Below are 25,741 nucleotides of genomic sequence, written 5' to 3'. Positions count from 1 at the left end.
GAGCTCGTGTATTTGAGTGGTATTTTCTTTCTTACCGGAAATTCTTGAAAAATGCAATTTTACTAGGTGAATGAGACACGAGAATGAACGCACAAGTTCTTCAGGCACTCTCTCGGATGTAACGAAAATTTAATTTTCATGCTTTCAATATTTAAAATGAAAAAGCAGAGGGAAAAAGTAATGTTTGAGTACTCGAGATATATATTATATATATATAGCTAAATATATAGCTAAATATATATATATAGGCTATAAACTTACTTATCGCTTGCCGAGACAATTAAATTCAATTGATTGTCTATGTTTTCACGAAATAGGTACCTAAATCTACTCTATAAAGATAAGATCACAATATCTATTCCATTAAATTCCCATAGTTCATATATCATATTCTATCAGACACATTTCTCTTTATAAATATTGCAATAAGTCTATTTTTATAAATTAGAATCAAATATATATATAAATTAGGAAAAAAAAAATAATTTTTATACAGAAAAATTTGACAAAAAAAAAAAATATTTTTTAAAGCAAAATATATAAGTCTATTAAATAATTTTTCAAATTAATTAAATTTTTTAAATCCCAATTCAATATTGTTTTTAATTTATTTAACGACCTTACAAAAGAAATGAAAGCAAGGACATAAAATAAAAAATTAATAAAATATTTTAATAATAAATACCTGAAATTTCTCACGTATTCCTGAAGTTTGTTATTGAAGCATTCTAATTTTAATATTTCTGAAAATAAAAAAAATAATAATAACATTAAAACAAAAATTAGTAAAAAATTTTTTAGTTTTTATTTTGAGAAAATACGAAATTATACATATTTTATAATATATATATAATGCTTAAATAAAATAAAATTCAATACAAACAATAAAATGTAGACGAATAAAAAAATTTAAATAATAAAAAAAAGAACTTATAGATAAAAATTCAAATAACGAAAAAAGAAGACATTGTAACAAAAAAAAAAAAAAAAAAAATTTTAAACCCGTCATAGATAAAAGTTTGAGGAAACTCCAATTTTCCAGAATCTGCTGTATAATAAAACGATACCTTCAATAAAAATCTCTCGATGTCTTCTGCAAACTGTGAGCGAGGAAAGAGAAAGAAAAGGAAAAGTATATTTATATGGTGAATGAAATAAGAAACCATCAGTTTTAAATTGATTGTAAGTATAACTTTTCAGTCGTTTGTATGTCTCTTTTCAATTATACATTCAATTTTGACATTGCTTGACAAGAGTTTTTTTTTTTCTCTTTTTTTTTTTAATTGGACATTTTTCCAGGACGTTATTATTAATTTTCTTTTTTTTTATATTAACAGTGTGTTTATTTATTATAATATTTATCTGTATAATCATTGGATCGCAAATATGTGAGAAAAATTTACAAGTAGAAATTATTCTCTGAGCCATATATAATAATATGCACAATAATTATTAACAATGAGAATAATTGTCTTATATTTCTCCAGCCTAATTTTTCTTTCCTTACTTATAATTTTAAGTAAAAATTTTTAAATCACTACAATATTGTTTCTTTTTTTTTTTTAGCGCTCAGTCGACACGTGCGCAAAAAAAAAATCATTCTTCTGTGAAACTTCTTTTTTTTTATTAACGACTTTTTCCTTATATATATATATATATATAGAAATCAATCGTACTTTTCTTTTGAACAAAGAAAAATAAAAAAAAAAGACGAGAGACAAATTTGAACAAAGCAGGCATACGCACATTTTATTATACACACACACATACATCACAGCACTGGAAGAAGAAAAGTTGCCGTTTGCTCCTCCCTTTTTTTTCCATTTCGGAAGAAACTTTTCGAAAAGTCATTTGAAAAAAAAAAAAAAAAAGACGAACACACACAGTATCATTTTGCTTTCGAGAATTGGAAGGCTTAGAGAGTCTCGGGGGAAATAAGTTGTTAGACGAAACAATTGTCTTATTTTTGCGGGATGTAAGTGTATCTATGTAAATTTTCACGAGGTGCGCGCGAAATTTGCACACACAAAAATTTCCCAGCATGGAAGACACGCGATGCATTTGGTTTTTTTTTTCTTGATTCTCCCACAGTCTCTTGAAATTTACGTATTTTTTTTTTATGAATTCTAAAAATATTCGAATTTTCCATTATTGACAATTTAATTTACAGGATTTTCCACCTTCATGTGTTTTTTCCCCACAATTTTCCACCTATGATTTTGAACGGTCATTTTCCACTTTCATGAATATTACAAGTTTTCCTTCTCATTGAAATTTCTTCTGTAGAATTTTCCACCTTTTGGAAATTTTCTACCATTTCAAAAAAATCCCACTCCTATGAAATTTTCCAAAGCTATAGCATTTTCCAAATTGAAAATTTTCTTTTCTAGAAAATTACAATTTGAGGTCCAACCTATGAAAATGACATTTTCCACCTTACATATTCAGTAGTTTTTCCACTTTTAATATTTTTTATTTTGGCAATTTTTTCACTGTTTAAAATTGCTATGTAATTTTCCATCTGGAATTTTCCACCTATATTATTTTCCTCCTATTTTACACTTTCCACCTTGGAAAATATCGGGAATCAATTTTTTTCCGTCAATAAAATTTCCCACCTTGGCAAATTATAAATCGAGTTTTCCACCTATTTTTCAGGAAAAATTTTCCACCTACATTATTTCCTCCCTATTTTTGTATTACATTTTCCACCTTGGAAAATATTAGAAATCAATTTTTTCCCGTCAATAAAATTTCCCACCTTGGAAAATTATAAATCGAGTTTTCCACCTATTTTTCCGGCAAAAAGTTTGGCTGTAAAAAAAAATGTTATTCCTTTTTTTCCCACTGTTTTGGAAAAACATATCAGCGCGAATTTGAAGAAGGTTGGGAAAATCCATCAAAAGAAGGTTGTGTTTTCTTTTTTTTTTTTTGATCCGTTCGAGAGGATGATTGTGCGGAAATAGTTTGAGTTCGGGATTAATGGAATGAATTCGTTTAGAATTCCTTTACAATCACGTGTCCCGAAAGCGAATAGCACGTTCACGTCGTGGCCCAAGTCGGGGCCCAGGTTGTCGTCATATACTGCTACCACGTGGTCCAGGCGGAGGGGCACAAACACCACCATCACTGCTCTGACTAACGCTACTGTAGCTGACACTGCTTGCCTGTCCGCCCGCTCCCATTCCCGACGTATACTGCAAGCAAAATAAATTCATTTTTTTTAAATTTTATTTATAATTAAAATAATAAAAATTGATTTTTCCAATATATTTATATTTTTTCTTGCTATATAATAATATTTAACAAAAAGTAATTAATATTTATTTATACATTTCTACGGGCGATTGAAATTTAACTATGACCTTTCTTTGAATAATTTTTTTTTCGTTTGCTTACAAAAAAAAATAGTTTTCGTATTTTTATTTAACAATCAAAAAGTTAATATAAATAGAATGTAATAATAATATAAATATAATATAAAAATTAATATTAAATTAATTAATTAATTAATTAATGCTTCTAATTAAAATAAAATCTAATTTTCCAAAAAAGAAAACTTTGGATAATTAATTAGTTTGTGACTCGCCATATATATATATACATTTCATAATTATTTTAATGTGAAACATGAAGGTGCAGAGAAAAAGAAAAAAAAAAAGTTATGAAATCAATTTCAGTGCGAGCTACAAATGTCAACACATTATAGTCGTGAAGGAAAAAAAGAAAACAAAACAAACAGAGAATCATGAATTACGCGTGGGTCAGCTATACCGGAAGAGATGTAAATGTCGGAAATGAAAACGACACGATGGCGAGTGTCCAAATAAGGGACAAGAGCAAAGCTACATTTTCCAAATCGTAAATCTGTATATGTATATATTTATGTACACATAAGTACGCATACAGCAAAAAAAAAAAAAAATGTTTGGTAAATGTGATTACATTGTTCGAGGTGTTACTAATAATATTTCATTTATACATTTTCCCAAAAATATCATCTCAAAAATAAAAAGGCAAAAAAAAAAAATGTTCCTCTCTCTCTCTCTCGTAAAACATGTGAAATTAATAAAGAAATGACATAAAATGTGTTAATAAAATCCTAAAAAAAAACTGTTTCAAAACAAAAAAATTTAATAATCTAAAAATTGCTTAAAAAATTATAATTATTTTATTTTTAAAAATTATTTTATGAAATGTATTTTTAGATTATATATATACTTAAATTAAGAATACAATTTTTAGTGTAGTAAAGTAAGTTTTCAATATAATGTAAAAGCTTATGTATAATTAACAGGAATTTTTTTTTTTTTATTGGTGAAAAATATTTCTCTTTTTCGCACTTCTAAAATGAAAGTTATTTAGCTCAATTTTCAAAGCACACCATATTTTACTTTTCTTTTTAAAGTATCGTATTCTCGCAACTACAAAAGTAACTTTTTTCAATAACACTGCTTTTCCTGGCAAATCACATTATACGCTCTCCTTCCATTCTATCAAGTAATCTCTTCTTCCTTAAACTACCTTTCTCACTATGTACAAATTTCCCAACCGAACTTGAAATTTAATCGGTTCAATTTCGATCGATTATTGAAAAAAAAAGTTCAATTTAGTTGAAAATTACTTTTCAATACTAGAAATTTCTATAGTTGATATAAATTATAATATTATAATATTATTAACATCATTAGTATTAGTTTTAGTATTAGTTAGTATTAAAATTAGTTAGTATTAACATTAGTTAGCATTAGTATTAGTTAGTATTGGCCTTAGTTAGTATTAGTATTAGTTAGTATTGGCATTAGTTAGTATTAGCCTTAGTTAGTATTAGCATTAGTTAGTATTAGCATTAGTTAGTATTAGCATTAGTTAGTATTAGCATTAATTAGTATTAGCATTGGTTAGTATTAGCATTAGTTAGTCTTAGTAGTAGTTAGTATTAACATTAGTTAGTATTAGTATTAGTTAATATTAGTATTAGTTAGTATTAACATTAGTTAGTATTAGCATTAGTTAGTATTAGTATTAGTTAGTATTAGCATTAATTAGTATTAGCATTGGTTAGTATTAGCATTAGTTAGTCTTAGTAGTAGTTAGTATTAACATTAGTTAGTATTAGTATTAGTTAATATTAGTATTAGTTAGTATTAACATTAGTTAGTATTAGTATTAGTTAATATTAGTATTAGATAATATTAGTATTATATAATATTAGTATTAGTTAGTATTAGCATTAGTTAGTATTAGCTTTAGTTAGAATTAGCTTTAGTTAGTATTAGTAGTAGTTAGTATTAACATTAGTTAGTATTAACATTAGTTAGTATTAGCATTAGTTAGTATTAGTATTAGTTAGTATTAGCATTAATTAGTATTAGCATTGGTTAGTATTAGCATTAGTTAGTCTTAGTAGTAGTTAGTATTAACATTAGTTAGTATTAGTATTAGTTAATATTAGTATTAGTTAGTATTAACATTAGTTAGTATTAGTATTAGTTAATATTAGTATTAGATAATATTAGTATTAGATAATATTAGTATTAGTTAGTATTAGCATTAGTTAGTATTAGCTTTAGTTAGAATTAGCTTTAGTTAGTATTAGTAGTAGTTAGTATTAACATTAGTTAGTATTAACATTAGTTAGTATTAGTATTAGTTAATATTAGTATTAGTTAGTATTAACATTAGTTAGTATTAGTATTAGTTAATATTAGTATTAGATAATATTAGTATTAGTTAGTATTAGCATTAGTTAGTATTAGCTTTAGTTAGAATTAGCTTTAGTTAGTATTAGTAGTAGTTAGTATTAGCATTAGTTAGTATTAGTATTAGTTAATATTAGTATTAGATAATATTAGTATTAGTTAGTATTAGCATTAGTTAGTATTAGTATTAGTTAGTATTGGCATTAGTTAGTATTAGCATTAGTTAGTATTAGCATTAGTTAGTATTAGCATTAGTAAGTATTAGCATTAATTAGTATTAGCATTAGTTAGAATTACCATTAGTCTGAATTAGCATTAATTAGTATTAGTATTAGTTAGAATTAGCATTAGTAATAATTAGCATTAATTAGTATTAGTATTATTTTTTTTATTTTTATTATTATACTTCCTTATCGACTAATTACCGATTAATTAGACATTAAAAAATTTCTCTAAAATTGCTTGTGAATTAAATTAACGAATTGATTTAATTAATTTAATGTACAAATAAATTTCAAAAAAAACGATATTAGAAGAAAAAAGAAAGCGACTGTAGAAATAAATCTTTTTTTGATTTTCGTAAACTTTATACAAGAAATGAAAAATATAATAAACTTTTAGTATATAATACGTCTTTATATTTTGTTGTTGTATAGAATGGACAAAACTTATTGAGCTGTACTCAATACTCAAAAGTAAATAAACAAAACCAAAAAAAAAAAAGAAGAAAAAAAGAAAAAAAAAACACCGTAAATGTCTACATATCTACACGTATAGAAGAAGAGTACATAGGTGGCTTGAAAGGGTATGGATTTTACGCTCAGTTTCACATCAGGGAAGCTCGTACTTTCTACGTTTTATTACTCTCTAGTTGGTGCGGGATTCCAGTAAAGTCCGAACATATATTTCATTCACGTCAAAAGAAACGTAATGAAAACGCTTCCGGACAGCGCGAGTCCAGCAATGCGGACAGCTTTTTTTTTTGCGGTTGGAAAAATCGTCAACTGAACTTTAGAATATTAAATTCGTGCCTTTTCTATATGGATTTCATTATGTTGGTATTATTAAATAATTTACTTAACTTGGAAATTATATGTTAATAAAAAATAGTTTCCTTTCATTTTATTGGAATTAATTAAATTTTCTTTCTTCTTATTTTCTTCGAGAAGATATTTTTTCTTTTTTTTAAATTAACATATATTTTTCACTGTCAAAATAAGAATTAAAGTTTTGCTTTTTATGGTTAATTTTGTTTTGTTTTATTACTGAATCAATTTGTTTAATTCAATTTAAACTAATAGTAAAAGATAATTTATGTTATAATTTGGTATCAGTAGTAAAAGATAGTTTTAGTCAGACAATTTTTTTTTTAATATTGGAATCAGTAGTAAAAATAAATTTCAGTCAGACAATTTTTTTTATGTTTGGTATTAGTAGTGAAAAATCTATTGTAGTCAGACATTTTTAGTTACCAGTAGTAAAAGTCAGTTTTAGTCAGACAATATTATCCTAATTCAAGTGATATAAGTAGTAAAAGCAAATTCCAGTCAGACAGTTTTTGAAAGTTTAGTACCAGTAGTAAAAATTCATTTTAGTCAGACTTTTTTTAGTAAAAGCTAATTTTAGTCAGACTGTGTGCTCCTAATTTAAGTTATATATTATAATAAGTAGTAAAAGCAAATTTCAGTCAGACAATTTTTTTTTAAAAGTTTGATACCAGTAGTAAAAGTCAGTTTTAGTCAGACAGAACGCTCCGAATTATTATAATATTGTAATTAGTGGTAAAAGATAATTTTAGTCAGACATTCAAATTTTTTTTTCAAAACCAGTAGTAAGAGTCAACGTCAGTCAGACAGAACATTCGCCTAATTCTATTATCAGTAGTAAATGTCAATTTCAGTCAGACAGTACAAAGTAAAAAATTAGTAGTAAAAGAACTTTTCTATTATAAAATATTTTTTCCGTCCCAATCATATTTAATCAAACAAAGAGCTCTGAATTATAATTTTAAAATCAGTAGTAAAAGCGTTTTTTAGTCAGACAAAATTATTGTATTTTTCTACAAGTAATAAAATTAATAAAATTTTTCCTTCTTTATTTTTTTTTCCCTAAATTTTTTTTTATTTCAAAAAGAAAAATATTTGCACTGCAAAGAGAATTCATTTCAATGTTTTTTATTTTTCTCTCAATCATTTTCACTGTTTATTTAAGAAATAAGCATTTTCATTCTATATTCAAAAATAATTTCAATTTATAAAAAAAACGAAAATTTTTTCTAAAATTTAAAATTTCTATAAAAAAAAGGAAAAGTAAAATAAATTTTTTTTTCCCTTGTAAAATACGAACATTTAAATTAATAATAATAATAATAAATGTTTGTCAAATAATAATGGGAGTTATTGTTTTTGTGCATTTAACTTATCATCACATTGTAATCGTTTGTTAAACTGTGAACAAATGGAACGTGCAGTTAATGGAGACCATCATGACCCACTTTTGTGTAATTTATTTTATCGTATCAATTTATTTTATGAAATATTCACTCAAAATGTTTCAATGTACCATAACGTGCGACAATGCTTTTCTTGCACTCATTGTTATCACTTCATTACAATCGGCTACACTACGTATATAGTTAGATTTTATAATTCATTGTCATTTTCTAGTGAAATAATCATAATAATAATAATAATAATAACCACTTTATAATTATTCATTTTGTTGATAAAACTATAATAACAAATTATCCCCAAACTGACATTATATCAATTTCCATTGTTATCCATTTTAATGCGCATTGTCTTTTTAATTCAAATAAATAATATAAAAAACTAGATAATAAATAAAAAATTATTTATTTATGAAGAATGAAATTAATAAATTAAAAAAAAATCAAATAAAAATTAAATATAACTGTAAATAAAAATATTTTTATTATTTATTATAAAAAAATTAATATAGAAAATATATTTATATTATAAAAAAAATAGACAAAACGTGTTAGTAAAATCTTTTTTTTTTTTTTTTTTTTGTAAATGAAGCGTGTTGCGTGAAATATATGTAAAATCCAGATGAAATTGTGCAAAAGAAAATTGTAGATTGTGAAAACGCTGACTTTATTCAGTGTTTATGACTTGGAAATGGAAAAAAATTTCATCAATTTTGACGAGTGGAGTTCATGTCATGGCGTAGACTGATATTTTTTTTCACGTTTGAGAGAAACGACTAACTGTAGATACTAATTGCAATTCAATTTTCTTTCACGGATATATAGATATAATGCATTTATTTCGATGAATAACGCAATAATGCATATTGGTGTTGTGATCGAATTTGAATTTGTCGATGAAATTTTGTGGTTCGATCAAAAAGGATTCAGGGCAAGTCAAATTTATCATGCGAATATAGAAAAAATTTATACAAAAATCTAAATTGCACAGAAAATTAAAAAGGCATTAAAATAAGCTGCAATACGCTTATTATTTTAATCCAATTTTGCCTATTTTAATTCATTTTGGTATTAAAATAAGCAAAATTGGATTAAAATAATAAGCGTTGTAGATTATTTTAATGCCATTTAATTTTCTGTGTGATTAATTTAATAAATATAATAATTAAATTTTTTTTTTATATTAAAAAAAATATAAAGAAATATTTTTAGAAATATATAAACTAAAAATTTGTTCAATAAATTTTGTTTAAATATTATAAGTATTATTTAAAAATAAATTACATCAAGTTGAAAAATATCTGTTAACTAGAGAATATATTTTCAGTTGATAATTTCTTAATTTTTTTTTTTAATAATTTGAGAAAAAAATTACTATAAATGATGAATAAATTTTTTTTTAAATATTTACAATAATTTTTGGAAAAGAAGTGATCGATCTTAAATGTACAGGTGGAAAACGAAATACTGCAATTTCAATCACAAAGCAATCGATCCGAAGATCGAATTACACGTTTGGTACAATAGTGGATAATAGGGTTAATGAGTTTCATCGAATTGTCATGTTGGCTTGCTTTCACATTACCTCAAACCACTCATCATCATTTCAGCCGATTGTATACTCGAGAGCTAAAAGTACACGCATTGAGTTTTGTAAGCTCATCATCATCAAAAAAAAAAAAAAAAAAAATTCTCCTCTATTAAATTTAACACGTCACTAAATTTTAACCTATCCCAAATACATTAATTCAGGTAAATTATTTAAATTGAATTCAAAAAATAAAATTAAATATAAACGATAAAAATTAAAAACAGTTATTTTTGGCAAAAATTTTAATTTGTTTAAAATAATAAAACAATTACAAAAAATAAATATAAAAATTTGAAAAAAAAATAAAATTTAATTTGAAAAATTCTTTAATTTTACAAAAAAAAAATATAATTAATTCCGCAAATTGGTAACAAAAAATCATGATATTCTATTTATTTAAATTTTTTTTTTTTAGAAATGTTGAAATATGCTGGTCGCTCTAGTTATTTGCGGTTTCCATTTTATTCATCTAGTTTACTTGTATGTTTTTTTGTTGTTGTTCCTTTTTTTTTTTTTTTATTTGAAAATTTATCTTTATTTTAGTCCCCCAACCGCGATACAACCGCGGAGAAACTCCAATTCCCGAACAAAAGCCAATCGACTAGATTTTCACATGAACCTTATGGATATACAGCATTGTATGAATACTACAATGTACGAGCATTGTTTAAAAAATTTTTTTCACCTTGATTCCATTATCTAATTTTTTATAAAAATAAGAGAAAAATAAGAATTGTTTGATTACAATATGAGAAAATGATTAATTTATCTTTTGTATTGTATTTTCTTTTTTTTTTGGTAAAAATTTTGTTGAGACGATAATAATTATGGTTTTATAATTGATTCTATATATATAAAAAAAATGAAGGAACTTTTTTAAAAAGTGGATAATTTTTAAAGAGGGTAAAATATGCAATTTAAGGAGAATATATAAATAAATTTGCAAATGCAACAGAATAATAAGATTTTAAGTGTCTCTGTCTAAAACTAATATATTGTGCGATTAAAATAATTTTTTTGAGTCAAATAATTAATTATTTGTTGAATTTTTATTGTTTTGATACTTAGAATAATGTAAAATTAATACATAACTGGAAAATGACTTCTACTACTGAGACTAAGGTTTGAAAGGACTGTTTGTCTGACTGTTGCGGTATTTTACTACTTAAAACTTAAGCATTTCACTTGTCTGACTAAACCGAAATTTTAGCACTAATACCAAATAATTTAAGAATTTGTTAGGTCTAATTGAAACTTACTTTCACTACACATGGGAAAACTTTACATTACTCTAAAACATTACATTACATTTACATTAGTCTACGAATTCCTAGATTTGGCTGTAATTTTCTTGTACTACTTATATTAAAATTTGTTTACTAGATAATTTTTTGAAAGTTTAGAAACCAGTAGTAAAAGACAGTTTCAGTGAGACTAAAGCTTGTAATTTGCATTTCAGTGGTAAAAGTCCATTTTAGTCAGACTTTTTAGGTACTAGTAGTAAAAGCGAATTTTAGTCAGACTACGTTTCTAATTAAAGTTTTATTATAATAAGTAGTACAAGTAGTAAAAGTAATCTTCAGTCAAACAATTTTTTTTACAAAAATACCAGTAGTAAATATCAGTTTTCGTCACAACAAAAGTTCGTAATTCGAATTTCAGTAGTAAAAGTAAGTTTTAGTCTGACACAATTCTCGCTATTCTTGTATTATTGCCATCAATAGTTTAATTTTATTTTAGTCAGACAGAACACTCGGAATTCTTGTAATATTGAAATCAGTAGTAAAAATTTATTTTAGTCAGACATTAAATTCAATTTAGTCCACATAATAGTCTGAATTCCTTTAATTATGGTATTAGTAGTAAAATTCCGTTTTGGTCAGACAAAATATTCTGAATACAAAAAAAGTCTTTTAACGTTGCTATCAGTAGTATGAGTCAAAAACAGTCAGACAAAATGATCTAAATTAAAAGTAAATATATCAGTAGTAAAGGATATTTTCCGCCAGACAAAATAATATAAATTTTTTTTGAAAACAGAATAAACAGTAGTAAAAGTTATTTTAGTCAGTCTAAGTGTTTCAAATTCGATTAACAGTACTGAAAATCCGTATTAGTTAGACATTTTTAGTTACCAGTAGTAAAAGCATTTTTAATCAGAGACAAAGCTCTAAATTATTGTAATATTGCAACCAGTTATAAAAGTTTATTTTAGTGACATAAGTAGTAAAATTAAATTTCTGTCAGACAAGTTTTTAGTACCTGTAGTAAAAGTTAGTTTTAGTCGACCCGAACGTTCCGAATTTGAGTAACAGTAGTAAAAATCGACTGTAGTCAGACATTTTTTACCAGTAGTAAAAATCAGTTCTAGTCAGACCAAAAGTTCGTGTTTTGAAATTCAGTAGTGCTTTTTAAATAAAATCAGTAGTAAAAATCAAATTTAGTCGGACACAATACTCTGAATTCGTGTTATTATGGTATTAGTAGTAAAATTCCGTTTCGGTCAGACAAAATAATCTAAATACAAAAAATGTCTTTTAATGTTGGTACTAGTAGTGTGAGTCAATATTAGTCAGATAAAATAGTAGTAGAAGTCAATTTCAGTCAGACAGAACGCTCTGAATTCTTGTAATATTGTAATCAGTAGTAAAAGTTAATTTCAGTGATATTACAAGTAGTAAAAGTAAAGTTCAGTCAGACAATTTTTTTAAGTTACCAGTAGTAAAAGTCAGTTCTAGTCAGACCAAAAGTTCGTGTTTTGAATTTTAGTAGTAAAAGTAAGTTTTAGTCGGACAGGACTCTCCGTTCTTGTATTATTGGTAGCAGTAGTTTAAATTTATTTTAGTCAGGCAGAACGTTCTGAATTCTTGTAATATTGGAATCAGTAGTAAAAGTTAATTTTAGTAATATTACAAGTAGTAAAAGTAAAGTTCAGCCAGACAAAATTTTTTTTCAGTTACCAGTAGTAAAAATTAGTTTTAGTCGACCCGAACGTTCCGAATTTAAGTAACAGTAGTAAAAATCGACTGTAGTTTGACATTTTTTACCAGTAGTAAAAGTCAGTTGTAGTCAGATCAAAAGTTGGTGTTTGGAATTTTAGTAGTAAATGTCATTTTTAGTCGGACTGGACTCTCCGTTCTTTTATCATTGGTAGCAGTAGTTTAAGTTTATTTTAGTCAGACTGAACGCTTTAAATTTGGCTAACAGTAGTAAAAATCCGAATTAGTCAGACATTTTTAGTTACTAGTAGTAGAAGTCAATTTTAGTCAGACAGAACGTTCTGACTTCTTGTAATATCCAATAAGTAGTAAAAATTTATTTTTAGTCAGCCATTAAAAAATGCTTTTTAAATAAAATCAGTAGTGAAAGTCAAATTTAGTCGGACATAATCTCTGTATTCGTGTTATTATGGTATCAGTAGTAAAATTCCGTTTTGGTCAGACAAAATAATCTAAATACAAAAAATGTCTTTTAACGTTGATACCAATATTGTGAATCAATATTAGTCAATTAAAATAGTAGTAGAAGTCAATTTTAGTCAAATAAAATAGTAGTAGAAGTCAATTTTAGTCAGACAGAACGTTCTGACTTCTTGTAATGTCCAATAAGTAGTAAAAATTTATTTTAGTCAGCCATTAAAAAATGCTTTTTAAATAAAATCAGTAGTAAAAGTCAAATTTAGTCGGACATAATACTCTGAATTCGTGTTATTATGGTATTAGTAGTAAAAATCCGTTTCGGTCAGACAAAATAATCGAAATACAAAAAATGTCTTTTAACGTTGGTACCAGTAGTATGAGTCAATATTAGTCAGATAAAATAGTAGTAGAAGTCAATTTTAGTCAGACAGAACGCTCTGAATTCTTTTAATATTGGAATCAGTAGTATATGTTAATTTTAGTAATATTCCAAGTAGTAAAAGTAAAGTTCAGTCAGACAAAATTTTTTTTTTCGTTACCAGTAGTAAAAATTAGTTTTAGTCGACCCGAACGTTCCAAATTCGAAAAACAGTAGTAAAATCGTTTGTAGTCAGACACTTTTATTACCAGTAGTAAAAATCCCCTTTAGTCAGACAGAATTCTACTAATTTTATAATAAGTAGTAAAAGTCCGTTTTAGTCAGACTTAACGTAATTATTGTATTTTTTAAACAATTTCCCAATTATACTCTGAATAAAAACAATTACAATAAAAACAATAAAAATTTTAATTTTTTTCTTCGAAATTATAATTCATTATTTGACAAAGACTATAATATAATATTGTTTGAGAAAAGGGGGTTTCTGGTGGGTTGTGTGACAACTGTGACTAGAGGTGTATATTGCAAGAGGTGCTTTCTCCGTCAAGTGCATGTGCTAAAGTAATAACTTATAATCCACGTAGAAACATACCGGTATAATCGCTCAATGAAATAGCTTGTCCTCCGTCCAGGGAGATTTAAGATGCTTATAAAGCGGGTTATCACGAGATGGGATCAGTGATGGTACCTTTTCAAATTGTCTGAAAGGGAAAAGCTGGAGACTGTGGAATCCTCGTATATATATATTTATATATGTATGTATGTATGTGTGTGTATAAAAGGAGGAAGGATGAGATTCACTTTGGTTATCCTGGACATATGGATATAAAGCAAGGAAAAATTATATCATGGAAAACGGATTTCTTTCAAGGAAAAAAAGAACTCATCGAGAATTTTGTATAGGCAAAGTCGACGATATATTTTTTTATATATATATATAGGGATGTGAAAAAGTTCTAGCGTCCTATAAATGGATTGATAATAGTGCAATCGTCATGGGCAGTATCTTGGCCATCTTGAATTTGTGATGCGGTCGTTAAATGTAGGTTTGTTCACATGAGTTCTCGCGACTTCTTCTCTCCTTATGGAACGAACGCTTCATGCAGAGTCTTCTCGATGGAAATCTCTGAAAAATCATAGGATCCATCTTGTCACCTCTGTCTCACTATTTTATAGCTAAACTAAACTTTTTCTATTTTATTTATTTTTAATTTTTTATTAATTTTTTTTTAAAAGATTTAATATCGATTTAATAGAATTTTTTTTCAGAATAAAGAATTAAATTGAAAATTAAATGAAGGAATTATTAAAATACACGAGGTGAATATTATCTATTTTAGAATAGATATATATATATATATATATATATATAAATATACGAGTGTTTCAGTGAACAAGAATATATTATGTCAGACACTTTAAACTACTGAAAGTCTCTTCCAACACTTTGCTTTAATAATACCTTTTGTTGAGGAAAGAAACCCCGTTGTCGTCGGCATTGAATAATTAAGTATAATTATAACTATCATCAAGTAAACTTTGTATAAACGTGCACTTTCAAATTTTAAACAATCGAATATGAAATTGAATTTTCATTATAATGAAACTAATTAAACTTTGTTATAAATGAATAGTAAATTTAAAAACAAATTTGGCATTTACACAATATTTAAAAAAAAAAAATTACATTAAATTTACAAAAAATTATAAAAATAGATCTATTCTAAAAAGATTTCTTTTTTATGTAACAAAATTTGTCATTGATTGTAATTTAATTGTAAATTTGTAACAAGATCTCAATCGAATATATTGAGTTCAATTTTGAAGTGTCTTTATTTCTTTTGAGATCTTTAAATTGAATACATCTAATTTTAACTTTAGAATTGAATCCTCTCTCTATCAGCAAGTCTTTTACCACACACACACACACACATATCAAGTTTATTCTACGAGGTTGAGGTTGAATTATTTCTTTAGAGATCATTCAATGTTCTATCAAATTCTGACCTCAAATTTGAAATTCTCTTCGTTCTTTTAGCTCTGTGGTCTCGGCGTTGAGAATATTGTCAATTGTGAACTCATTCACAATGAGATGGGGGAACTTGAAGGGAATCTTTGACCCTTTTCAAAAGTTCTTTAACATCAAAATGAAAAAAAAAAAACTAATACAAAAAATTAATTTAATTTCTTTTTTAAATAAAAATATTATTTATAACATAAAAATTTCTAAAAATTTGTTTTTAAATTTTTAAATTTTTAAATATTTAAATATTTAAATATTTTCTAAATATTTATATAAATTTAAATATTTATGAATATAAATTTTTTTTTTTAAATAATATTACAAAAAATTGAATTTTAATAATATTTTTGAGATTCAGATGAAAATTAATCGATATCCTTACAAAAGGAAAATTCCGATATCCTTGAAGCATCCCAAGGATATTATCATATCTTACGATTCAATAAAATTCACGAGTAAATTAATTATGGTCATTCATCTGCTAAGGACACTGATAGAAATTGAAAAAAATTAAATTAAACCTTTCATTTCAAATCGGGTACTCTTTTTTTTCAAATTTTTAATCTAATTTTACAGTGTTAAAAATAGTCACCTTCCTCTAAACTATATTCTAATTATAGCAATATTGAAAATTAAGTTAGAATTTATAATTAAAATCCCCAGCAAAGCCAATATCGCTAATTATATATATAAATCGCACATAAAGAAATAAAATTGAATTTCAATAAAATAAGATGAAATTAATTATTTTAATTAAATATTTCAACCTAAAATTATTTATTATATCGAAATTCGAAAAATTCAATATTGAAAAACAAATTAAAAATTAATTAATTTTATTTTTTATAATTCATTTTTTATATGATAAATTATTAAAAAGAATTTCTAATTTAAACTTTTCAATCAGAATCTTAATTAGAATTTTTACAATTTCTTGAATAGAATAAAAAAAAAAAAAAAGCCAATAAATACTATTTGGAATATGAGAGCCATGGGTTTATTTCAACAAAATTGATTTCAGCACATCGATTGTTTTATCGAAAATTCTATACGCCTACAAATACAATTCTATGTTGAGTAAAATGATACGTAGTTACGTGTTGCTTTGACACATGTTTCCTATATTCTATCGGTTATGGGTCACTTCCTCCGACTTTTTTTTTTTTTTTTTTTTATTGTCTCACGAATAAAAATTTAATTAGTAATACAAAATTGGCCATACATTGTTTAAGAAATAAAAATAGAAATAAAAAGTAAAAAGCAACAAAAGCCTAATTATTTACGACAATAATATATTTTATAAAAGTTTTTTTAACGATATTAAATATAATTACATATTTCTTTTTATTTTACGAGCATTCAAAAGCATAATAAAGACGATCTACCTCATGATGCAGCTATGTTAGTAAGTAATAAGAAAAAATTTTCTACTTTTATGCAAAAAAAAAAAAATATGAGCATATAAAGTTTACGTAACAAGCATCGATAATATAAACCGCAAGGGAACTGTGTACATATATATGTACTTCCCGTTGTAGGGCTTAGGGAGAAAAAAAAACTATTTTTAAAGTAAATACACTTTTTTTCTAAAAATAAATTGTTTTTTGTTTTCTAAATAAAAAAAATTTCTCTAATAATTCTAAATTTAAAAAAAAATTAACAGAAAATTATTAAAAATTTTAAAAATTATTTACCTGACTAGGTTTACATCTAAAGGCAGGTTGATAACGTCGTCGCATTCTTCTCGGACAACAGACGCACAATATCCTGACAAAAGCCCTGCAAAAAAAATAATTACAAATTTTTAATTATTCAAAAAAAACTTTATTATTAAATAAAAATTTAATTTAAGTCTTTTTTTATATATATTATTGTTTAGTATTTTATTTTAGAATATAAATCAGAAAAGTTTATAAAGTTATAAAAAAGATTTTATCCTTATAAATCCCCTAAAGCATTATAAATATATATATATATACGTATAAATATATATGCAAAACAAGAAGAAAATCGCATATAAAAATTGGTGAAAAAAAAAACAAACGAGGTTAGAAACATTATTATCAGTGACTTTTACATAGTTATTTGCAGTGTCGATCTTGAGAGCCTGTAATGTTTGAATCGCATGACTAAAATACTTTTCTAAGAGATATCTCGGTTCTTCGACTATGTAAGAGCAACACATGATTAAATGCTGCACGCAACCCGAGTTCGATCAAAGTGACCACTATCGTACCAGTAAATATTACTTCAAATATAAACTATATAGATTAATAAGAAAAAAAAAAATTGCTCATTTTCTTCTATTAAAATATAATTTATCATCAATTACACAATTAATTGTATCCTTTTTAATTTATCTCATAAACAATTAAAAAATTTTTTTTACTGTTATTAATTTTTTTTATAAATTTAAATTTTCTAATTTTTTCTCTGTGAATTTATAAAAAAAAAACATTTATTTTTCCCCAAAATTTTTTTTTAAATTATTTTTAATAATTTTTTTTTATTTTTAACAATAATTAATAATTTTTTAAAATAATAAATAATAATAATAATAATAATAATAATAATGATAATAATAATAATAATAATAATAATAATAATAATAAAAATAATATTAATAATAATAATAAAAAGGTATTTTTATTCCTTAATTATTACATAATAAACAAAATAATTCAATTTTACTTTGTCCGACTAATGCGAACTTTAACCACTGATAATGTCTGATTAAAATGAATTTTTACTACTGTTCATAAAATTAGAATAAAATTTAAAGCGTTCTGTCTGACTGGGGATGGACTTTACTACTGCTACAAAAGCTTAAAAGATTTGAGAATGTCTGACTGAAACTTTCTTTTACTACTCGAAGTGTTTTCAAAGTGTTTCGTCTGACTAAAACTTACTTTTACTACTGTTTTAAAATTTTTATGTTTTTTTTTTGTCTAACTGAAAATGTATTTCAATACTAATGAAAAATTTTCAATAGCCAAATAATACTACTTATACAAAAAAAAATTACAAAATTACCTCAATTTTGCCTGACCATAATAATCTTTTACTACTGCTATTAAAATTTTTACCTACACTCAAAAAAAAAATATGTTTGAACCAAATGTACTATTTTTTTATATTTACCCAATTTTTTGATTAGTTCAAACAAAATTTGTTTAATTCAAATAAATATTTATTTGATCTAAATAACTGTTTGGTTTATTTTAATAAATTTTTTTGAACAAAGAAAAAATTTGATTGAGCTAAATAAACGTTTGGTTTATGCAACCAAATGTTTGGTTAAAAAGATATTTTTTTATTTTGTTGATTTAACCAAAATTTGGTTGATTCAAACGAATTTTTTTCTGAGTGTAATTTTATTGAGCAAAAAAAAAAATAAGTCGCTATCAAAACTACACAAAATAAAAAAAAAATAGAATTGATCAAAACAATTCTATTTTTAAATTCAATGTTTTTACTTTTTTCTATTTTTTTTTATTTATAATTTTTCTTTAATTATTTTTTTTTAAATTGACAAACACAATTTTTTTATCATTTTGAACATTGAAAATTTGTCTCTTTTTCTTTGTTATTTTTTTTACACAAAATTTGTTTATCAATTTATTATAGTTATTACATAAAAAAAAATTTATTTGTTATTATATTTGTACTTTATATATAATATAACAATGTATAAAAATATAAATATAACAATTTAAAAAAAATGTATTTAAAATAACAAATTTAAATAAAATATGGAAAATACCAAAGTAAAAAAAATGTTCAAAACAAGACAAAATTTTTTTTCTATGTAAAAAATTAGAGAAAAATTATAAATAATTAAAATTGTCAGGGCAATTTTTTAAATAAATAAATAAGTAAAAATAACAAAAAGTATCGAATGTATAAACATAATATTGAATAAATTAATTTGTTTAAAAATTGCAAATAAATTTATGTTTATTAAATAAATAACTAAATACATAAACAAATAAAAATAACAAAAGTAAAAATATGCAATGTACAAAAATATTTAAATAGATAAATTCAATAAAAATTGAAAACATAAATTTGCTTTTTTAAAAAAAGCATTTTTTTAAATTTTCTGTTATTTTAGTTCAAAAAAAAATTTGATTTTTTCATTGAAATTTACAAAAAAATGGAAAATAAAATAACTTAATTTTTTACAACCACATTTAAGGAAAATTTTTTTTATATATATATATATATGAATATTCTATTCAAAGCATGAAATTGCGTGTCTATCGACAATATGATCAAGAGTGAGTTTTCTGCGCACCAACACATTGTTCAATTACTTTAATGTTCGCATTTTTAATAGTAAAAACTAAACTACATTTCAAATTTATCAGTTCGTTAAAGAATTCGTATGAAAGAACATTTAAATTAACTTCTTTTTTTCTTTTTCAACAATTTTTATCGTCATGTCATTAATTATATTCATTAGCATTATATTAATTGATCATTCATTCGCGATAGTTGTTCCAATGGACAATTGGAACAAAATAAAAACATATAAAAATCCCCAAGAATTAAAAAATGAAATCACTAATGAAATTCTCATTAATGAATTGCCATGTTTAACAAAATTTTTAAAACAAAATCTTCCATCAACTCGATTACCAATAATTATTCCCACCGATAAATTATCACGTAATAGTGAATATTTTCTTAAAAATCTACAATTAGAAATGTCAATTTTTATAATACGTGAAAAATTTCCAACATCAAGTAATTTAAATGGTAGTTTAAATATTCTACTTTTATTCGATGACAAAAAACAAGTGAATAAAGTGACACAAAATTTATTATACATTTGTAGTCCAAAATGTGTTTACGTGGCAATTTTAACGAAAATTTATGCTAACATAAAAAATTTCATGAACGATGCAAATGAATTAATTAAATTATTATGGATAAGAAAAATTGCAAATGTCGCAATTATTTCAATTGTCAATAATTCCTTACAATTGGCAAAAAGTTGTTCATTTAAACCACACATTATACGTGAACCAGCGGAGGCAAAATTTTTTGGTAGTTGTCAAAAAACAAATAGTTGGAATAATGATAGGGAAAAAATTTTTGCACCACTCACATTGAATGGTAGTTTGGCGAAAATTGCATTTTTTGAATCTGAACCATATGCATTTATCAATAATAACAGTGATACTATCATGGGAATTGAAGGTGATTTATTGACAGCGGTTTCAAAAAAATTAGGACTCACATTGATTGTCGATGAAATTTCATGGACAATTGAGACAGACGATCTCACTGAAATTCGCAAGAAATTCAATTCTAATCAAAGTTTTGATATTATTCTCGGTGGATTGCAATGGTCACCCACTTGGGATATTGATTACACATTTCCTTATAAGGTCAGTAAATGGAAAAATACTTTGCAATTTATTATAATTTTTATTTTCAAACTATTTTTTTAAAAATTATTTTAATTTATTTAAATTATTTTAATTTTTTTAAATTATTTTAATTTATTTTAATTATTTTAATTTTTTTAAATTATTTTAATTTATTTAAATTATTTTAATTTTTTTAAATTATTTTAATTTATTAATAATTAATTTAATTTTTTTTTGTTTCAATATATCAGTAGAAAAAGTAAATTTCAGATAATTTTTTTTCACATTTTTTGTTTTTTGTTTTTTTTTGATTTTATGTCTGACTCAAATATACTTGCACTACTAACGGCGAATTTTTTTTTTGCAATAATTCAGAAAGATTAATTTAATTTTCCATTTTATATTGATTTATTCGAGTATTCTTAATTAATTCTAAACATGACGAGTCCATATTCAATGAAAAGGTCTTGTCTCTAATAAATATTCATGTATTTGGTCAAATTCGCAACTCAAATAGTCTTCGAGGAATTGATTTCAGGAATTGTGAAATTAACGCGAGTATCTTGAAACGGAGATTTGGAGAAGTTTGAAAATCTCTTTGACAAATCAATTATTATTGAAAAGAATTAAAAAAAAATTTCCACGTTCAAAACTTGTTTTTTTTTAAATTACAAGTGAAAAAAAAAATGTTTTTTTAAGAAAATGTTTAAGAAGCTATCTTCTTTAAAACGATAAATATTCTTTTTGTAAATTCATCTTTAAATTAAAACTTATAAAGGAAACAAATAATTTATTAATTTTTTTTTATCTATTTTTCCATTTATATTACATTCAGTGTTCGTTATCGAGATTAAGTAGTAAAAGACTATTAGAGTCAGACAAAATACTTTATATTTTATCTGTTTGTAATTTTTAAAATTTTTCTTTCAGTAATATTTTTGAAAAAATATTATCAGTAGTAAAAGTGAGTTTTAGTCAGTCAAAAATTTTAATTTCTACAATTTAGTTATCAGTAGTAAAAGTGTGTTTTAGTCAGACCAATGCTTGTAATTCTTGTAAATAAATATATCAGTAGTAAATGTAAATTTTAGTCAGACGGGATATTTAATTTTTCAAAATTTAAGTTTTCGTAGCTAAAGTAGGTTTTAGTCAGCCAAATAAGTATTAATTACTACAATTTAGTTTTCAGTAGTAAAATTCGTTTGGAGTCAGACTAATGTAAATTTTTGTAAACAAATATCAGTAGTAAAAGTATATTTCAGTCAGACACAAGAATTTTAATTTTTACAATTTAGTTTTCAGTGATAAAAGTAGGATTTAGTCAACCAAAACTTTTTAATTTCTACAATTTCGTTATCAGTAGTAAAAATAAACTGCAGTCGGACATAAAAATTTTAATTTGTACAATTTTGCTTTAAATAGTAAAAGTAGGTTTTAGTCAGCCGAATGTTCCACTTTTTTTGTAATCAATATCAATAGTAAAAGTAAAATTAGTCAAAGAAAAGAGTTTTAATTTGTGAAATTTTAACTATTAGTAGTAAAATTCGTTTTTAGTCAGACCAATGTTAATTTTTGTAAATAAATATCAGTAGTAATAGTACATTTCAATCAGACAAAAGAATTTCAATTTTTACAATTTTGTTTTCAGTGATAAAAGTAGGTTTTAGTCGAACCAATTTTTCTAATTTTTGTAAATCAGTATGAGTAGTAAAAGTAATTTTCAGTCAGACAAGACTTATTTCAATTTTTTTGTTAGTTTGAAGTAGTCAAAATAGGTTTTAGTCAGACAAAAATTTTAATTTCTTCAAATTAGTCCTCAATAGTGATATTCGTTTTTAGTTAGACCTAAATAAATTTTTTATAAATACATATCAATAATATAAGGATATTTTAGTAAAACAAACAAATTTTTAATTTTACAATTTAGTGTTTAGTGATAAAAGTGGGTTTTAGTCAGACCAATTTTTCTAATTTTTGCAAATTACCATAAGTAGTAAAAGTAATTTTAGTCAGACAAGAGTTTTTTTATTTTATAAATTTAGTTTTCAGTAGTAAAAGTAGGATTTAGTCATTCAAAACTTTTTAATTTCTACAATTTCGTTATCAGTAGTAAAAATAAACTTGTCAGACATAAAAGTATTAATTTTTACAATTTAGCTTTCAGTAATAAAAGTAGGTTTTAGTTAGCCTAATGTTCCACTTTTTTGTAATTAATATCAATAGTAAAAGTAAAATTAGTAAAAAAAACAGTTTTTTAATTTGTGAAATTTTAACTTTCAGTAGTAAAATTCGTTTTTAGTCAGACCAATGTTAATTTTTGTAAATTAATATCAGTAGTAAAAGTAAATTTTTAGTCAGACAAGATTTTTAATTTTGAAAAAATTAAATTTTCATTAGATAATGTAGGTTATAGTCAGCCAAAAAAGTTTTAATTTTTAAAATTTAACTTTCAGTAGTAAAAGTAGGTTTTAGTCATCCAAATAAGTTTTAATTACTACAATTTAGTTTTCATTAGTAAAATTCGTTTAGAGTCAGACTAATGTAAATTTCTGTAAACTAATATCAGTAGTAAAAGTATATTTCAGTCAGACACAAGAATTTTAATTTTTACAATTTAGTTTTCAGTGATAAAAGTAGGATTTAGTCAACCAAAACTTTTTAATTTCTACAATTTCGTTATCAGTAGTAAAAATAAACTGCAGTCGGACATAAAAATTTTAATTTGTACAATTTTGCTTTAAGTAGTAAAAGTAGGTTTTAGTCAGCCGAATGTTCCACTTTTTTTGTAATCAATATCAATAGTAAAAGTAAAATTAGTTAAAGAAAAGAGTTTTAATTTGTGAAATTTTAACTATTAGTAGTAAAATTCGTTTTTAGTCAGACAATGTTTGTAATTTTTGTAAATAAATATCAGTAGTAAAAGTAAATTTTAGTCAGACAAGATATTTAATTTTTTCAAAATTGAATTTTCAGTAGATAAAGTAGGTTTTAGTCAGCCAAAAAAGTTTTAATTTTTGCAATTTAACTTTCAGTAGTTAAAGTAGGCTTTAGTCAGCCAAATAAATTCTAATTTCTACAATTTAGATGGCAGTAGTAAAATTCGTTTTTATTTTGACTAATGTAAATTTTTGTAATTAAATATCAGTAGTAAAAGCAAATTCCAGTCAGACAGTAAATTTTAATTTTTACCATTTCAGTTAGACTTTTACTTTTTATTATTTTTAAAATGTTATTAAAAAAATTTATTTTCACACCAAATTCTTTCAATTAAAAAATAATTTACTCATTAAAAAAAATTTCCCAAAAAAAACAGGTTGGCACGATTGTCTGGTTAATTCCCTTCGACCCAAATATCTCATTAGAAGGATTAATAGCGCCATTCACATATGATGTCTGGTATGCTGTTGGCGTTGTATTAATAGTGACAATTATTCTAAAAAGTTTATTTCTAAAAGACATATCATATCTCGATGTATTTGCACTAATAATTGGCACATCAACATCCGAACAACCAGTGAAATTATCAAGTCGTATACAATATTTATCTTGGTCAATATTTGGTTATATATTGTCACAAAGTTATCTTGCATCTTTAGCTGGTACTCTCGCCGACGAAGCTAACGAGCAAATCGAAACAATGGAGGAATTAGTTGTCGAAGGCATTCAATACGGTGGTACACGACGTTTTAGGGAGCTGTTTGCATCATTCAATAGTGATGACGATATTGATACAGATGATTTGAGTAACAACGATATCATACGAACAATATACAATAATTATGTTATTCTCAAACAAGAGAATTATCTACGTCATTTAAATGATTTAATTTCAGGTAAAAATAAAGAAATGGCACTTGTTGCATTATTAAATTTTTCATCGAGTGATGATAATTTTGATAAGACAAAAGTACAACAATTAAAAGAGCCACTTGGTAATTATCCACTTGGTTTTGCCGTTTGGCATGGATTACCATATCTCGATGAATTGGAGCAAAAAATAATGACAATGACGGAATGTGGTTTTGTTAAATTTTGGGAGAGACGCTATGTTATTGATGATGATGATGATGGCGATAATGATGATTTATCATCGATTCTTGGTATTGCACAACTTGCACCAAGTTTTCTTTTACTTGTTATTGGATTTGTGATTGCAATTGTTGCACTGGTTATTGAAATAATGTTCGACAGTTTTAAAAAACGGAAACGAATTAAAGAACGTGTTAAATTAATGGCGTTGAAATGGAGGAAAAAGACGAAAAATAATAGAATGAGAAATAAATGGGATAAAGGGAAAATAAAAAATATCGACAAAAATGAGAAAACCATTAGGAATTTTCAGAAAAAAATATTAAAGAGAAAAGTTGTAAGACGAAATTTAATGATCGATGTTTATTAATGTGTAAATTTTATGTGAAATTTACTATTAGTAGAATTTATTATTCAGATGAAAAAGTCGATTTTAGTTAAACTAAATGCTTTCAATTTAGTATTAGTAGTAAAAGTCAATTTTAGTCAGACAGAATGTTAAAAAAATTGATTTTGAAATCAGTAGTGAAAGTAAATGTTAGTCAGAGAAAAATTAAATTTTTTAAATTTCGTTTTCAGTAGTAAGTGTACGTTTTAGTCATACATTTTTTTTAATTTTTACGATATAGCTTTCAGTAGTAAAAATAGATTTTAGTCAGACCAATGTTTAAATTTTTTGAAAATTAATATCAGTAGTAAAATAAATTTCATTCAGACAAAACAAATTTAATTCTTACACTTCAGCTTTTAGTAGTAAAAGTAAATTTCAGT

The 25,741-nt window shown here is 24.3% G+C and overlaps 1 protein-coding gene across 2 annotated transcripts in view; it reads right to left on the bottom strand.

Moving 5' to 3' along the window:
• Positions 1 to 1,755: 1,755 nt before the first annotated feature.
• LOC127288431 (dopamine receptor 2-like) overlaps positions 1,756 to 25,741 on the bottom strand; it is a 92,577-nt gene continuing 68,591 nt past the window's right edge. The window contains exons 2-4 of one of the 2 annotated variants that reach the window (XR_007844041.1): positions 17,258 to 17,342; positions 14,133 to 14,666; positions 3,060 to 3,197 (exon numbers count right to left, since the gene is read on the bottom strand). Coding sequence is in view for 1 of the 2 variants with exons in the window: in XM_051315865.1 (XP_051171822.1) it covers positions 3,078 to 3,197; positions 17,258 to 17,342 (205 nt within the window). In the remaining variant the exon portion in view is untranslated. Of the gene's footprint in view, positions 3,198 to 14,132; positions 14,667 to 17,257; positions 17,343 to 25,741 lie in introns of both variants that reach the window. The other variant, XM_051315865.1, reaches the window with a different exon arrangement.

The sequence above is a fragment of the Leptopilina boulardi genome, unplaced genomic scaffold, assembly GCF_019393585.1.
Source record: "Leptopilina boulardi isolate dan_hultmark-lab unplaced genomic scaffold, ZJU_Lbou_2.1 LbouV2_386, whole genome shotgun sequence".
In the NCBI taxonomy this organism is placed as follows: Eukaryota; Metazoa; Arthropoda; class Insecta; order Hymenoptera; family Figitidae; genus Leptopilina; species Leptopilina boulardi.
Note: the sequence above shows the minus strand (reverse complement) of the source record. Positions and strands in the feature narration are given on the sequence as shown.